The following is a 14779-nucleotide window of genomic DNA, read 5'->3' on the forward strand; positions in this document are numbered from 1 at the left end:
GCAAAGACTCTGAAGTGGTTTGTCATTTCTTCTCCACCTCACTTTACAGATTGAGGAAACTGAGGCATACAGAATTAATTGACTTACCCAAAGTCACATGGCAAGTAAATGTTTGAGGCCAGATTTGAATTCAGAAAGATTAGTCTTCCTGACTCTAGGTCTGCTACTCCATCCATTGTACCACCTCTCTGTTCACAAGAGGTATTTATTTACCTTTGTTTTAATAGTCTACTTTCTTAAACTTGAAGATGTGATAAGCCTGGATCAACAGATTTGCTAAATTATTTGTGTCAGTGTGTGAATGTTCATCTTAAGTGGGGTAATGGGGGGGGGTGAACCTTAGAGGACATCTGGTCTACTTTGTTGTCAGTGACTATTAGTTAAGGGCTTATATTTGACAAAGAAAAATTATTGATTTATTTTTAACAACATCCAAGAGCAGAAAAAGAATAGGATTAGACACTCAGTAAGCAAGTACAAGCTGGACTGGTTGGAAGTGAGTAAAGCAAATATCTGCCATTAATCTTTTTGTTTGTTTGTTTGTTTTTATCAGTTTGAAAAGAAACCACACCTATAGAAGGGAGGCAGCAAAGAAGAAAATCGTGCACTCTTGTAAGAAGTTAAGAAAGTCTGGGGGAAATTCCATCTACACAAAGGTGGGAACCTAAATCTTAATAATGCAACAAACTTACATTAGCCAGCAGTTTGAGTATACTAAATAGAAAGCTAATAAAATGTAAGTACAAAAACCAATTCAATTTCACATCACCACCGCCACTCCTTCAGGGTGGAACTTCACTTTTTGGAGATTCAGATTCAGGATGAAACAGTCAGGAGCTTAATACAAACCTCCCCACTCCTATCCGCATTCTAGAAGGAAGGTTTCAGTTGTGGTCCTCACCAGTTTGATGGCTACACTCGAAATTTCTAACACATCACTTTCATGCCTGCCCTTCCTGATTCTCATCTACTTGTCTGGACAAGAATTCATTGATTTGCTGGTGCCCTAAGGTATAAAATATCTCTGCTTTTCTGTCTTTGGTTATTAGTGGGGTGAGGCTTCTATATCTGCCATATAGGCATGGTCAAGACAATAAAAGAGATCTTCTGCATTGCTGCCATGCTTCCATTTCTCTATGCTCCAAGGACAGTCCAAGCCATCATGTCACCTAGGATCCCTGGGAAGTGAGTACTCCCTGCTCTCAAGCCTTCCTGATAGATATAGTCTGGGAGGGGGAGGAGTAGAAGTCTCTAGATATAGGTTGATTATATAAATAAGTGAGGGAGAAAGCAAAGGGAGGGAACGCAGGCAGACAAGGGTAGGACAGCAGTATCTTGAACCAGTTTGGTCTTGAACCAAACATCTTTCACCATGGAACTTAAGGTTCACCATGATTCCAAAAGGGTAATGAAACAGATGTCTGATGGTGTTAGGAAAGTTTGACCTCTACTACTAACTTCTTTTGTGACCCAAGAAGTTATTTCACCTCTTTGAATCTCAACATCCTCGACTGTAAAATGAGGTGATCAGAATAGAGTCTTCCAATTCAGCACTTGTTACAATAGGTCGTAAACTCCATGAGGGCAAGATATAAGATTTGTTATTTATATAAACTTTATTACTCCTTGGCTTTGGCCCCACCCAGTATAATGCTCTGTTCACAATAGGGGCTTAAATAAATGTCTGGTTAAATAAATACTGAGAATGCTGGTTGTTCCCTGTCCTAACCTTCCTCCCCCAGAATATAAACTCCTTAAGGACTAGGACTGTTCCTCAATTTGTTGCCTGGGACATCATTTGATGAATGGTATAATTCCATGGTTCATTCATGTCTAAACTCTCTTCCAGCTTTGACAGCCTGTCACCCCTAGAAGGTTTGGTAGTGGGAAGAATCAGTCAAAAAATATTTTTTAAATGACTCTTATGTGTGTGGCATTCTGCTATGGTCTGAGGACACAAAAGAAAAAAAACAAATCAGTAACAGAGTCTCTGTCTTCAAGAAGCTTTCAAACCTGTAGTTGCGACATGCAAACTTTGCTGTGCTAGATCTATACAGGATAAGGGGATGGGATTGGGTTCGCTGTTTTCTCTTGACATGGTTCAGTAGACCTAGGTCCTGGTTGGATATGAAGATCTCTTGTTGAAATTTCTGATCACACCTGTCATCTGTCAGTCCTCATCTATCTGGAAGATAAGTACAGCTAGACGGTGCAGTGAACAGAGCACTCGCTGCCTTTGGAATCAGGAGGACCTGAATTTGAATCCAGCCTCAGACACTTGGCACATACAGAGATTGCCTCACATCCAGAGCTACCTCCAGTCATCTGGACTCATATTTGGACACTGGAACCAGATGGCTCTGAAGGAGCCACGGCATCACCTCCCTGATGTTGTGGTCTTCTTGGAAGATGAAGGACAGGATGCAGCTAGGTGGCGCAGTGGATAGAGCACCAGCGCTGGAGTCAGGAGTACCTGGGTTCAAATCTGGTCTCAGACACTTAATAATTACCTAGCTGTGTGGCCTTGGGCAAGCCACTTAACCCCGTTTGCCTTGCTTGCAAAAACCAAAAAAAAAAAAGAAAATGAAGAACAAGCCTTATTATTATCCTCCTCCTCCTCCTCATTATTATTATTATGTGCAGGCCATTATTATTATCAATATCATTATTGTTATGCACAGACCATGGCATTATTATTATTATTATCATCATTATCAGTATTATTGTTATGCCAGGCCACGGCATCACCTCCCAGCTGTCATGGTCTTCGGGGATGAAGAGGAGCAGACAGCATCATCCCAGGGAGGAGGTGCGCCCCGCTAATCTTTGCGTTTTAGTGAATGAGCATCAGAGTTCCTAACACCTGGAAATGCCTGACACAGGGTCACTATGGACTTGAGAGAAATCTCCCCAAAAGGCGCCGGGGGAGCCTAAATTAAGAGGTTGAAGGCCGACGTGCAAGCCCAGGCGCACCTCGCACAGGAGCCCCGGAGCGCGCAGCCTCCAAGGAGCGAGCATCAGCCCCCGCGGCTCCCGCGGGCCGTCAGGGAGGAGGAGAGGGGGCGGGGCCCGAGCCGGGGCCGCGGCCTCCACCCTATTGGGCGAGGCACCCAGCCTGTCCGCATCGCGGGGTGGCGAAGGGGGCGGGGCCTCGGCCCGCGGCGGAGGGGGCGTGGCGAGCGCCGCTCTCTCCAATGGGAGCGGGGGGCGGGACCCCGGTCTCCTATTCCGGGGCGGGGCCCGGGTTTGGCGGGTGATGAGCAGCCAGAGGCGGGCCCGGCGTGCGCGGTGAGGTGAGTGGTTCCGGCGTAGGCCGCTTGCGGTTCTGTGGGCCCTGGAGTCCGCGTGGAGGCGGTGTGAGGCGGGCCGGGCCGGGCCGGGCCGGGCCCCTGAGCGCCCCTCGGGCAGCCAGGACTCCTCCGGGTCCGCAGGCCGGATCGGCAGCCCCCAGGGCCGAGTGACTGGAGCGCCCCTCCTGCTTCACAGCCGGGAGCCCGCGCCCGGCCCCGATAACGGCGGCGACGCGGCTGGGCCGCCTTCTTCCCGACCTCGGCCCTTAACGCGTTTTCCACTTTGCCGCGCGCCTGCAGGAGCCCTGGACTCAGACGCTAACTAGCTGTTTGGTCCTGAGCAAATCACTCCATCTGTGCCTCGGTTTACTCGTCTGTAAAGACAGGTTAGATGAGAAAGACCTTTCTTCCTGGGGCTTGATTTGCGCTTTGCTAAAATGGAGTTGGGCTGGTTAACTCCTGGCATCCGCTCCTTCTGGTTCTTCAGCCCCTTTGCTAGGTTCCTAATACCGGGAAGCTTGTTTAGCGTCAGACCTGCATCGCATTCTGCCCCCGGGCAAAACCACATCTCTCAGCCTCAGTTTACTCATTTGTAAAGTGGGAAGGATATCCGTGGTCCTCATCCAACAGAATTCATAGCATATATTCACAGCTACAAGGGCATCTAGTCAAACCTCCTCCTGTTACATGTTTTATGAACTGAGGCCCAGAGAGGAGTTAATTGACTTGCAAAAAGGTACTAAGTAGCCTGGCTAAGATTTAAACTCAGATTCTTCCAATATAGTATTCTTTCCACTGTGTCCCCCCTTGATGGTTGTGAACAAAATACTTTGTAAAGGTGAAAGCAGTATTAAGGGGCGGCTAGGTAGTGCAATGGATAGAGCTCCGGTCCTGGAGTCAGGAGTAGCTGAGTTCAAATGCAGCCTCAGACACTTAATAATTAACCTAGCTGTGTGGCCTTGGGCAAGCCACTTAACCCCACTGCCCTGCAAAAAACAAACTAATAAAAAAAAAAAGCAATATTAAAAAAAAACTGTGGATATTAAGAAAGATATCACACATATGACTGTATTTCAGTCCTTGAAACAATGTACAGCTTTAGCCACCCATCCGAGCTTGAGGATTGGAACTAGGACAGCCCTCCCTGACACACCTCAGGCCCTCATCTGCTTAGGGCCAGCTATAGAAAAGATGTAAAGGGATTGTTTGACAAAGAGACATGGGTTAGAATTTAGGAGATCATAATAATAAACTAAGTCACTAACATTCTGGAAAGTCTGAGGACTGTTTTTTGAATGCCATCTCTGACACTGACTAGCTCCATGACCTTGGGCCAGTCACTTTACCTCACTTCCTCATCTGTAAAATGAGACAATTGGACTAGATCACTTCTGAGATAACTTTCCAGCTCTGAATAGTTGATTTATGACCACAGATACATCACTTAATCTTTCTGGTTTCCTGAGCTATAGAATAAAGTGCTTTGAAAACCATAAAGTCTTATATAAATGAGTTATTATTATACTGAGTTACACAGTACTGTTTGTTTTGTTTTGGTTTTTTTTTTTTTGAGCTGAGCAAAAATATAAATAACAACACTTTGGATTGGATTTAAATTCCTGGACCCTTTGCCATAACTCCACAGCTCCTGTGGGGTCCTCAGTTCACAAACTAAGGACCACTTGAACCAAGAGATTGATCAGAATGAAATATGATTAGGTGTTAGGCATCCAAGACTTCTTGAAGGAACTAGATTTTGAGCCAAATCTTGAAGGAAGTAATAGACATAGATTGGTGGAGTTAGGGATAGACACGAGGGAAAATGGAAACTAGCAAATCACATGTCAATTATGTCAATATATTAACTTGAGCTAAAGTAAGACTTTGTCTGAAGAAAAAAAGATGGATGAAGCTAGAAATGAGGGGAGGTCACTTAGCTAATAGAGGCCCTTGAATGGTAGGCTAGGGCTCTTAGACATTAGAGATAAAAGGAATCATAATTTCTTTTCCAAGTCCTCCATTTTACAATGAACAACACTAGCAATTTTTAAGTGGTTTGCTCAAGGCTACATAAGAGGATAGTTTCAGAACAGGAAGTCATCTAGTCTAATTCCCTTATTTTATAGAAGAGAAAATTGAGACCCAAAGAGATTGTCATTTCCCCCAGTCATAAAGGTAGTAAATGGCATAGCACATGTGGAACTAGATCTCAGATCTGGTTCCCAGTCTATTTCTCTTTCCAGGAATATATGTGATTATAATTAATGCCATTGTTTGATAAATTTGCATTGAACCACCTCACTTTGAATCAAGTTGGGAACTAGAAGAATGCTTTTGGCCCTGATTTCTCTCTTCCCCTTCATCAGATCACTACAGAGACAAAGATAGGTATCATTTTGTCTTAATTCTGTTATCAACATTACTCAAGAAGGTTGCATAATGGGTAGAGCACTGGATGTAGAGTCAAAAAGTCCTGAGTTCAAATCTAGTCTCAGAAACCAGGGGGGTTAATCACTGTTTCAGTTTCCTTATACATAAACATACCTCCCAGGGTTGTTGTGATGATCGAATGAGATATTTGGAAAGTGCTTTATACAATATAAATGCTAGTATTATTATTAATAATTATTTTTATTATCAATTCAGCAAACATTTAATCCTTCTTGTTTAATTGAATTTAAACACCTGCTAAGTACAGGCCCTTGTCCTAAATGCTGTAGGGGATACAAAAGAAGAAGAATGGTCTATGCTGTCAAGAAATGCATCATCATGGGGTGGCTAGGTGGCACAGTAGATAGAGCACTGGCCCTGGAGTCAGGAGTACCTGAGTTCAAATCGGGCCTCAGACACTTAATAATTACCTAGCCATGTGGCCTTGGGCAAACCACTTAACCCCATTTGCCTTGCAAAAAAACTAAAATAAAAAAAAAAGAAATGGATCATCTTGCCAGATGGTATTTTACCCAGTTTTAAACTGGTTTCTTCAAGAACTGAAGTTGTCTCTTTACTTCCCCTGGACCTCTCTGATACTGTTGTGTATTAAATTAGGTTAGTGAAGAATAGGTATATTTTGAAAATATACAGTAACCAATTCTCCTTTATTTAGGTGCAGTGTTCACAAGACAAAAACCAACTATAAGACCTTGGCCATGTTTTCAGAGCAAGCTTCTAAGAGGGCACATACACTCTTGTCCCCACCATCAACTGAGTCCTCCACCTTTGCTCGAATACCCGTGACGAACTACACTAACTCTTCCCAACCTTTTCGTTTGGGGGAGCGAAGCTTTAGCCGACAGTATGCCCACATCTACGCTACTCGCCTTGTTCACATGACACCCCTCCTAGTGAACCGGGCTCGGCAACATTGGAGTGAGTGACAGAAGTTTGGGGAATGTTTTTACTAGTTTGTAAGTTTTGGGGTAGCTATGTGACAGTGGATAAAATGTATGACTCTGAATCAGGAAGTCCTGAGTTCAAATCTTGCCTCAGACACTTACTGGGAAAGTCACCTGTATTTGCTTCAGTTTCCTCATCTGTAAAATGGGGATGCAGTGAAGAAGGTCCTGGGGAGGGGGGAGCAGAGAAGATTTCTTAGAAAAGGGGATATTTGAGCTAGTTGAGATATCAGCAGTTAGCGATGAAGTTGTAGAGAGTGCATTCCAACCACAGAAGATGTCATGAACAAAGGAACATTAAGATAAGTTATGAAATTAGTGTCTAGTCTAGGTTGGTTGTAATATACTTTTTGGGAAGACCAGTAGTATGGAATAAGTGTGGAGGAAAAAACAGGAACAAGATTATGTAGGGTCAGGCTAATAATTATGTAAAGACCAAGCCAATAATTGTGGACTATATCCCATGGACACTGGAAAAGCTAAGTAGGGGAGTCACGTGATCAATCCTTGCATCTGTATGTTTTTTGGATTGTAGGGATGAGAGACTCCTGCAAACAAAATGAATTGATTATCTAAATTCTGGCAGTTAACAGTGGGATTAGTGAGGATGTGGTGGCTTCAAGTGATTGAATCAGTAGAACTTAATGATATAAGGAAAAGGAGGTGTTAAAGATAATTTCAATTTTATGTATGGTTATCTGGGAGGATAATGGGATGTCATCAGAAATTCTGTATTCAGCTACAAAAATATATGAGCCTGGAACTTGGGAAAGAAATCAGTTTGGAGGGAGGAGGGGGTAACCAAGTGGTATAGTACATAGAGCACTGGACCTGGAATCAGTAGGACCAGCCTCAGATACTTAACAGTTACTAACTGTGTGACCCCTGGTCAAGTCATTTAACCCAAATTGCCTTTAGAAATAGGGGACATAAATTCCTCAGTGACCATCTGGTCCTGGACAAAGCAGTACACTTTGCCATGGGGTGAGATTGTCCCCAGTGAAAATGATTGTTGTTATGCCAAGCTTAAGACATAGCCTGCTTTGCTGGACCTTTGCTCTGGGAAACGGGGTATCCTTAAAATATTTTGACAGTATCATGGCCATTGGTGTGTTACAGTAATAGGCAGTTAATAAATATTTGTTGAATTAAACTGTTCTCTTTTGAGAGAGCAACATGTGCTATGACTGTGCTGTGACTAAAGCTAAATTATAAAGGGTGAAGAAATGAAAAGTGTTGAAATAGTTAAAGGAAATTAATATAATCACCTCTTTTTAGAAGTTTGTCAGTAAAGGTAGGATAGAGCCGGGAGACCAGCTCCTGGGAAGGGATTTTCTTTTTTCCTTTTTTTTTTTTTTAAAAGAAAATGAAGACTAGGAAGTATTGTAGGTGGAGGAAAAGGTACTGGAAAAGAAAAAGAAAATGGCTAATGGAACAAGGTCTGGAAGAGGGACAGAAGGATGGGATCCAACGGCACAAGTAGAGGGGCAGTGTTTTGTCAATGAAAAAAGGTTACTTCTGGACATTTGGTTATATTTTGAGGGATAGAGGAAGAAAGTTGAAGTCTCATTGGCAAATATTGATCTCAATACCATAAAAAAAAGATGTAGTCACCTACTTGGGGTGAGAATGGGAAGAGTAGGAAAGGTTTAGAATAGCTTTTATAGGGAAATAATGTCATTAAAAAATTAGTTTCATAAGCATTTATTAAGCCCTTACTATGTACAAGACATTGTGCTTGATAAGAGATAATTTTAAAAAATTGCCACTCGGGGCAGCTAGGTGGTGCAGTGTATAGAGCACTGGCCTTGGAGTCAGGAGTACCTGAGTTCAAATCCAGCCTCAGACACATAACACTTAATAATTACCTAGCCATGTGGCCTTGGGCAAGCCACTTAACCCCATTGCCTTGAAAAAATCTAAAAAAACAAACAAAAAAAATCATCACTCAGTAGTGAGAACCTAACCCTATATGAAGTTAGAAAGCATGTGTTCATAATAGACTTTAATCAGCTGACTTTTTTTCCTACCTCCTCTAGTTATATTATGTGGTGGGGAAGGAGCAGAGAAAACAAATAGGGAAGTTACCCAAGACTGGGAGTTTAGGAGAGAGGGAGTTGCAGGTAAAGTGGGAAGGGAATTTTAGGGTGGTAGCACATGAATTCTTGAAATGCTGGCGCTACAGTCCAATGTAGGTAGGAAGACACGTAAAGGAAGTCACCACAAAGATTAACAGGTTCACTAAGGCATGGGAGAATATGAAAGAAGAAATGAGTGGGAGTGTATGGTCTGATCATATAATAAATTCTAAAGTCCAGAAACTTAAAATTGAGAGAATGGTTTAACATGACTCAGGACTTCTCTCAATTTTAAATTTTAAAGTGTTCTCTTGAATGGCCCTCTGCTGTGAGTAAAAGTTGAAAGAGTTCTGAGTTTAATCCTTATATCTTTTTTTTTTACTTTCCCTTGAGTCTTGGTAAATGATATTATCATTGCTACCCACAGGCAATGAAGTAATTGTAAGGAAGCTCTGTGAATTGCAGCCTGGGGAGAAGTGTTGTGTGGTGGGGACTCTCTTCAAGTCTATGCAGCTGCAGCCTTCCATCCTTCGGGAAATTAGTGAAGAGGTGAGTCTTTTACCTCCTGTCCCAGAGTTAACCTCTCTATCTTGCTGTTGAGAAGGGAAAGCTAAAGCTAGAAGAATCTGGTTGGGAAGTTATGGCAAGAAGGGTACCACAGGTTTGAAGGATGGTACAGATGGTACAGGTTCTTATAAAGATATATTCTAGTACAAATCTAGCCAACATTACCCCCTGGAGCCCAAATGTGTAGACCTCACAACCCTTTGACTCTGCAAATCAGGCTTTTTGCATGGATACAGGAAGAATAGGATCAACATTTGAATACAGGAAAAAAGGAGCAAGTAAAGGTATGAAGGATAAATGGGTTGTTATTTTGGAGAACAAGAAACTTGAGCCATAGAAACTTTGATTCTGAAAAACCCTGCATTTTGATATTCCAGCATAATCTACTACCCCAGCCTCCTCGGAGCAAATATATTCACCCAGATGATGAGCTGATTCTGGAAGATGAGTTACAGCGCATCAAACTGGAAGGTGCTCTTGATGTGTCCAGATTAGTAACAGGTACATGGTACAAGTATATGGAGCAGCTAGGTGGTGCCAGAGTGGATAAAATCACAGGGCCTGCAGTCAGGAAGACTTATCTTTCTGAGCTCAAATCTGGCCTCATACACTGAGTGACTTTGTGACCCTGGGCAAGTCATTTAACCCTGTTTGTCTCAGTTTCCTCATCTGTAAAATGAGCCGGAGAAGGAAATGGCAAACTATTCCAGTATCTCTGCTAAGAAAAACCCAAATGGGGTCATGAAGAGTTCAACACAATTAAAACAACTCAACAACAATAACAAACATGGTAAAAGCATGTGCTTATTTACTTGTACTCATGGAGGGGATGGACATGGTGATTAGACCTAGTGGGGACACATGCTGCCCATCTCCTAATAAACAGGTTACAAACTTAGACTGTAAAATGAGTCTTGGACAATCTCAAAATCTGCTTTGGTTTACTGGAAAGAGGTTTGGAAAGAGGGTTTTGTTTCATTCTCAATTGGGGAGGAGGAAAGAGGAATTTAGAGTGAGAGGAAGAGAACGAAGATTTTTTTGGATAGATTTAAAAACCAAAATAAAGACCTTTAAGGAAAATCTAGATGGGTGTAGATTGAAGAAGGAGGCTACTTTCTTCTGTCCAATGGCAGTATTGCCAAGAAGGCTTCTACTTGGTTTGAGTTTTCAGTGGAGAGTTCCTCACCCTAAGGTGTGGAAGGTGATCAGGGGTTAGTATAGTCTTGACTGGGGAATTTGAACTTAATGAGCACTTCCTTGCTATGCTGCTGTGTGACAAGGAGAGGTGGCTACACCTCTAGGCTCCTCCATTTAACTCTGGGACCCTGATCTACCCTGCTCTTCAGGAATAGTGCTGGCAGTGTGGGGCTCCGTGCAAGATGATGGCAAGTTCCTAGTGGAGGATCATTGCTTTGCAGACCTGCCACTCCAGAAACCTATGATAGTACCTGATGCAGACAGGTAAGGTTTGAACTCTTTAACATGTGGATCTGCTTAGTTGCAGCTCTTTTTGGCTGTCTTTCAACTCAAAGATGTACTTTTATACTTTTTAGCTTGACAGATGCTATAAAGCCTCTTTTATGTACCAAGAACATCAAATGCCTTGTTTTCCCAAAACACTCATTTATAGAATAGTCCTATCAGTCTGTAATCAAGCTTGGGAATTTCCCCAGAAATTCTACTGGGGCCCCCCTTCTCTTTTGGGAGCCACCCAGAAGAACACTTAACACTAGCTTAGCTTTAGGAAACAACTGACCTTCTCCTATAGGTTTGTGCTGCTGGTATCTGGGCTGGGCCTGGGCGGATGCAGTGGTGAGAGCCTGCTGGGGACTCAACTGATGGTGGATGTAGTGACAGGACAGCTAGGTGATGAAGGCGAACAGAGCAGTGCCGCCCACATCTCTCGTGTCATTCTTGCTGGAAACTTACTCAGTCAGAACACCCAGAGCAGGGATTCCATCAATAAGGTATGGATTCTATCTGTTTTAATTCTCCCTGGACCCTCTCCTGAATAGAGCTTTGGCATTCCCTACAAATTCTTGTCTTATACCTTGGCGGGGTGGGGGTGGGGGTTGTCTTTTTTGGTGTATGAGCTTCTTTGAGGAATTTGGAATTAAGAGAGATACAACTCTAGTGACAAACTTCCCAGAGTGACTGCTGTACCTTCTTTGTTGGAACCCCTTTTTGTTTTTCATAGATTCTTTTTTTTAGGATGTCTGGTCTAATGGTGTTAACAAGGAAATAGGATATGTAGCAGCATAAATTCTTTGCTTTTGTAAGCCTCCTTGAATAGTTCAGACAGCAAGACCTATTTTTCTTTTTTGAATAATATTTTTTCCAACTACCTGAAAAAATAATTTTGAGGGGCAGCTAGGTGGTGCAGTGGATAGAGCACCAGCCCTGGAGTCAGGAGGACCTGAGTTTAAATCCAACCTCAGACACTTAATAATTGCCTAACTGTGTGACCTTGGGCAAGTCATTTAACCCCATTGCCTTAAATAAATTTTTTTTAAAAAATAATTTTGAACATAAATTTTTTAAAATATTAAGTTCCAAATTCTCTCCCACCCTTCTCTCCCTTCTCCCTGATCCAGTAAGCATATTGATATAGTTATACAGGTTTGCAGTCATGCAAAAATTTCCACATTAGTCATTAGTAAAATAAGACACAGATCCAATAAAAGTTACAAAAAAAAATGAAATGGAAAATCATATGCTTTGATCTATATTCATACTTCATTAGTTCTTTCTCTGGAGGTGAACAGTGGGACTTCTTTTTGGCATAAGACCCACCTTTCTTCTTTGAAAAGAGAGAGCTAATAGGCTGTAGGGATAGTGAAGCTAACAACACAGGACTCTTGGCTTTGTCCTTGGTTGCTGGAGTCCATTCTGCACTTCCTAGCCTAGTACAGTTAAGAGGTCCTGAGTGCAGGACTCTGGGGAAAATCTGTGATCCATACTTTCTTTGACGACTGACATTGACTTGGGATTTCTGCTTCCAGGCAAAATATCTAACTAAGAAAACACAGGCAGCTAGTGTGGAAGCCATCAAGATGCTGGATGAGATCCTGCTTCAGCTAAGTGTGAGCATACCTGAGGCTGTAGTGATTGTTAGACATCACATCCTTGGAGCTGAAACTGGACAACAAATGGCCCCCAGTTGGTGGGAATTGGGTGGGAAGTAAGTTGGTGGGAAGTAAGAATTGGGGCTGAATATTGACAGACTTATTTTCCTATTCTCTGCTGTGCTAGACCTCAGTGCCTGTGGATGTAATGCCTGGTGAATTTGACCCAACAAACTACACGCTACCTCAACAGCCACTCCATCCTTGCATGTTCCCGTTGGCTTCTGCCTATTCCACATTACAGCTGGTCACCAACCCCTACCAGGCCACCATTGATGGAGTCAGGTATTTCTGAAGTGGTTGGACTAGAGACTGAATGTTAGGGGGAAGTCCATGTTTTAGTGGAAATTACAAGTGGAGATGATAGCAGTGTAAGTAGGTTTCTTATTTAAAGACTGGACCATATCAATCTCGTGTCCAAGGATGACCTTTATCATTCAAGCCTGTAAGGGTCACATGTGACTATGTCATACCCAAAGACAAAGAAGGACTGTGTTAGAACAGAACCTGCTTGAAATTTGTCCTACAGGTTCCTAGGGACATCAGGACAGAATGTGAATGACATCTTCCGGTACAGCAGCATGGAGGATCATCTGGAGATCCTGGAGTGGACACTCCGGGTTGGCCACATCAGCCCCACTGCACCTGACACTCTGGGTAATGAGACTCACAGTTAGTTACAGAGGATTGAGAGTGTTGTGAGGATTCTTTGGCATGGGCTTATATTCCTTTTGTCCTTTATGGTAGTAGTAAATAGTAACTTTGCACTATCCTATTTGAATAGAGGATTTAGAATCAGAACTGATTTCAGTTCTGAGGCACCTCAGGTTTTTCTTTTATATAACCCAGACCTATATAGGACTAAAGGACCCAAAAGTTTAGGAACTTAAGGCCTCAGAGAGCAAAAGATCTCACCCCTCTGCCCCTAGGACTCATAAAGTTAAAGTCAAATGACACTTTAAGCAGTTTTTCTCTGTATGCATTTTTGATCTTCTGACTGTTTGATTTTTTTTATGTAATTTTCCCCTTCCAGGATGTTATCCTTTCTACAAAATAGACCCATTCATCTTCCCTGAGTGCCCTCATGTCTACTTCTGTGGCAACACTCCTAACTTCTGCTCCAAAATCATCAGAGGTCAGTTCCATCTATGTCAAGGGTTGGAAAGGGCAGACTGGTACATAAAGGGCTATCTTTTCATTTGGGATATATTATACGCACAAATGCACATGCACGCCCCACACGCATACATGGGCCAATGGGATAGATTTCTAGTGTTCTAGAATAAAGTGATATGATTGGGAGTCAGAAGTTTCAGCTCTGCCACTTAACAGCTGCATGGTCTTGGGCAAATCTTTTAGTCTCTCTGAACTCCCCTTCATCTGTAAAATTAATTAACATGTCTGTTAAAGAATTGTTATGAAGATGCCATAAGGTCATGGATATATTTAATCTTGCCAACTAAAACACTCTGTAAATACAATTATTATTAATCTTACTATCCCAGAACTTGCCCAAGCTCTTCTTTCTGGAGGGTAGGGCAGTTTTCTGTAGAATAAAGGTGCTTCTGGTCAGTTTGGTCACAGATATGGGTGCTAATTTGTACTTATTTATTAAGACCTAAAACTACCCAAGGACCAATGCTAGGTAGTTTTTCCTTGATCTTTGAGGATTCTGACAGGTTACTAAATATTCTGTATTATATATTGTGCTAATTATATCATTAATTCAAAGTCCCCTGTCATCTCTCCAGAAAGGCTCTGGGAGTGCCATCTAAATGTGTCATAATAACTCCTCACTTATAGACTGCCTACAAAAAATCTGCCTCCCTTTTCAGTGCTCATTGGGATGGTTCAGGAGTTTCAGATGAATACCTATTTCTCTTCTCTTTGCTCTCTTTAGGGCCTGAGGAACAAACTGTCCTGTTGGTTGCTGTTCCCAACTTCAGCACCACCCAGACTGCCTGCCTGGTGAACCTTCGAAACCTAGACTGTCAACCCATCAGCTTCTCTGGCTTCAGTGCTGAGGATGATGCTGACTTAGGAGGAGGCCTGGACATGGGGTCTTGAGCTGGGAAGATGGAAACAGCATTCCCTGAGGAGCTGTGACTGTGACATTACTTAGGCTAAAACTACATGTAATGAGGCCTATGTGGTAGTGCCAGGAACTTTGTAAAGGAAGGGCCTGAAGCTAGAAGATCATCTGGCTTTGTTCATACCAATGAAAAAAGTATACACCAGGATTTCAGCAGCTTGTAACTTTGTAAATAAAACTTGGAAGATTTGCTTCCTGTCTATTATGTGCACTTGTCTTAAGCTCCTGAGGG

At 42.5% G+C, this 14779-nt stretch overlaps 1 protein-coding gene across 2 annotated transcripts; it reads left to right on the forward strand.

Annotated features, from left to right (window-relative positions):
• Positions 1-3213: 3213 nt before the first annotated feature.
• Positions 3214-14763, forward strand: POLD2 (DNA polymerase delta 2, accessory subunit). 2 transcript variants are annotated; one of them, XM_074210102.1, is made up of 11 exons: positions 3214-3293; positions 6397-6659; positions 9191-9312; positions 9708-9831; positions 10677-10791; positions 11099-11297; positions 12333-12413; positions 12583-12740; positions 12985-13112; positions 13489-13590; positions 14356-14763. In XM_074210102.1, the coding sequence occupies exons 2-11, from the start codon at positions 6440-6442 to the stop codon at positions 14520-14522; spliced, it is 1416 nt and encodes a 471-aa protein (XP_074066203.1). In that variant the 5' UTR covers positions 3214-3293; positions 6397-6439; the 3' UTR covers positions 14523-14763. The 2 variants fall into 2 exon arrangements, with proteins under 2 accessions (XP_074066203.1, XP_074066204.1); XM_074210103.1 differs by lacking the exon at positions 3214-3293 and adding an exon at positions 3343-3676.
• Positions 14764-14779: the final 16 nt, after the last annotated feature.

This window comes from Macrotis lagotis, chromosome 1, assembly GCF_037893015.1.
Source record: "Macrotis lagotis isolate mMagLag1 chromosome 1, bilby.v1.9.chrom.fasta, whole genome shotgun sequence".
Classification (NCBI taxonomy): Eukaryota; Metazoa; Chordata; class Mammalia; order Peramelemorphia; family Peramelidae; genus Macrotis; species Macrotis lagotis.

Coding starts and splice junctions, on each gene's coding strand:
- POLD2 (XM_074210102.1), top strand. CDS start 6,440: ATGTTTTCAGAGCAAGCTTCTAAGAGGGCACATACACTCTTGTCCCCA. Junction 12,414..12,582: donor AGATCCTGCTTCAGCTAAGT/GTGAGCATACCT, acceptor CTGCTGTGCTAG/ACCTCAGTGCCTGTGGATGT. Junction 13,591..14,355: donor CTGCTCCAAAATCATCAGAG/GTCAGTTCCATC, acceptor TGCTCTCTTTAG/GGCCTGAGGAACAAACTGTC.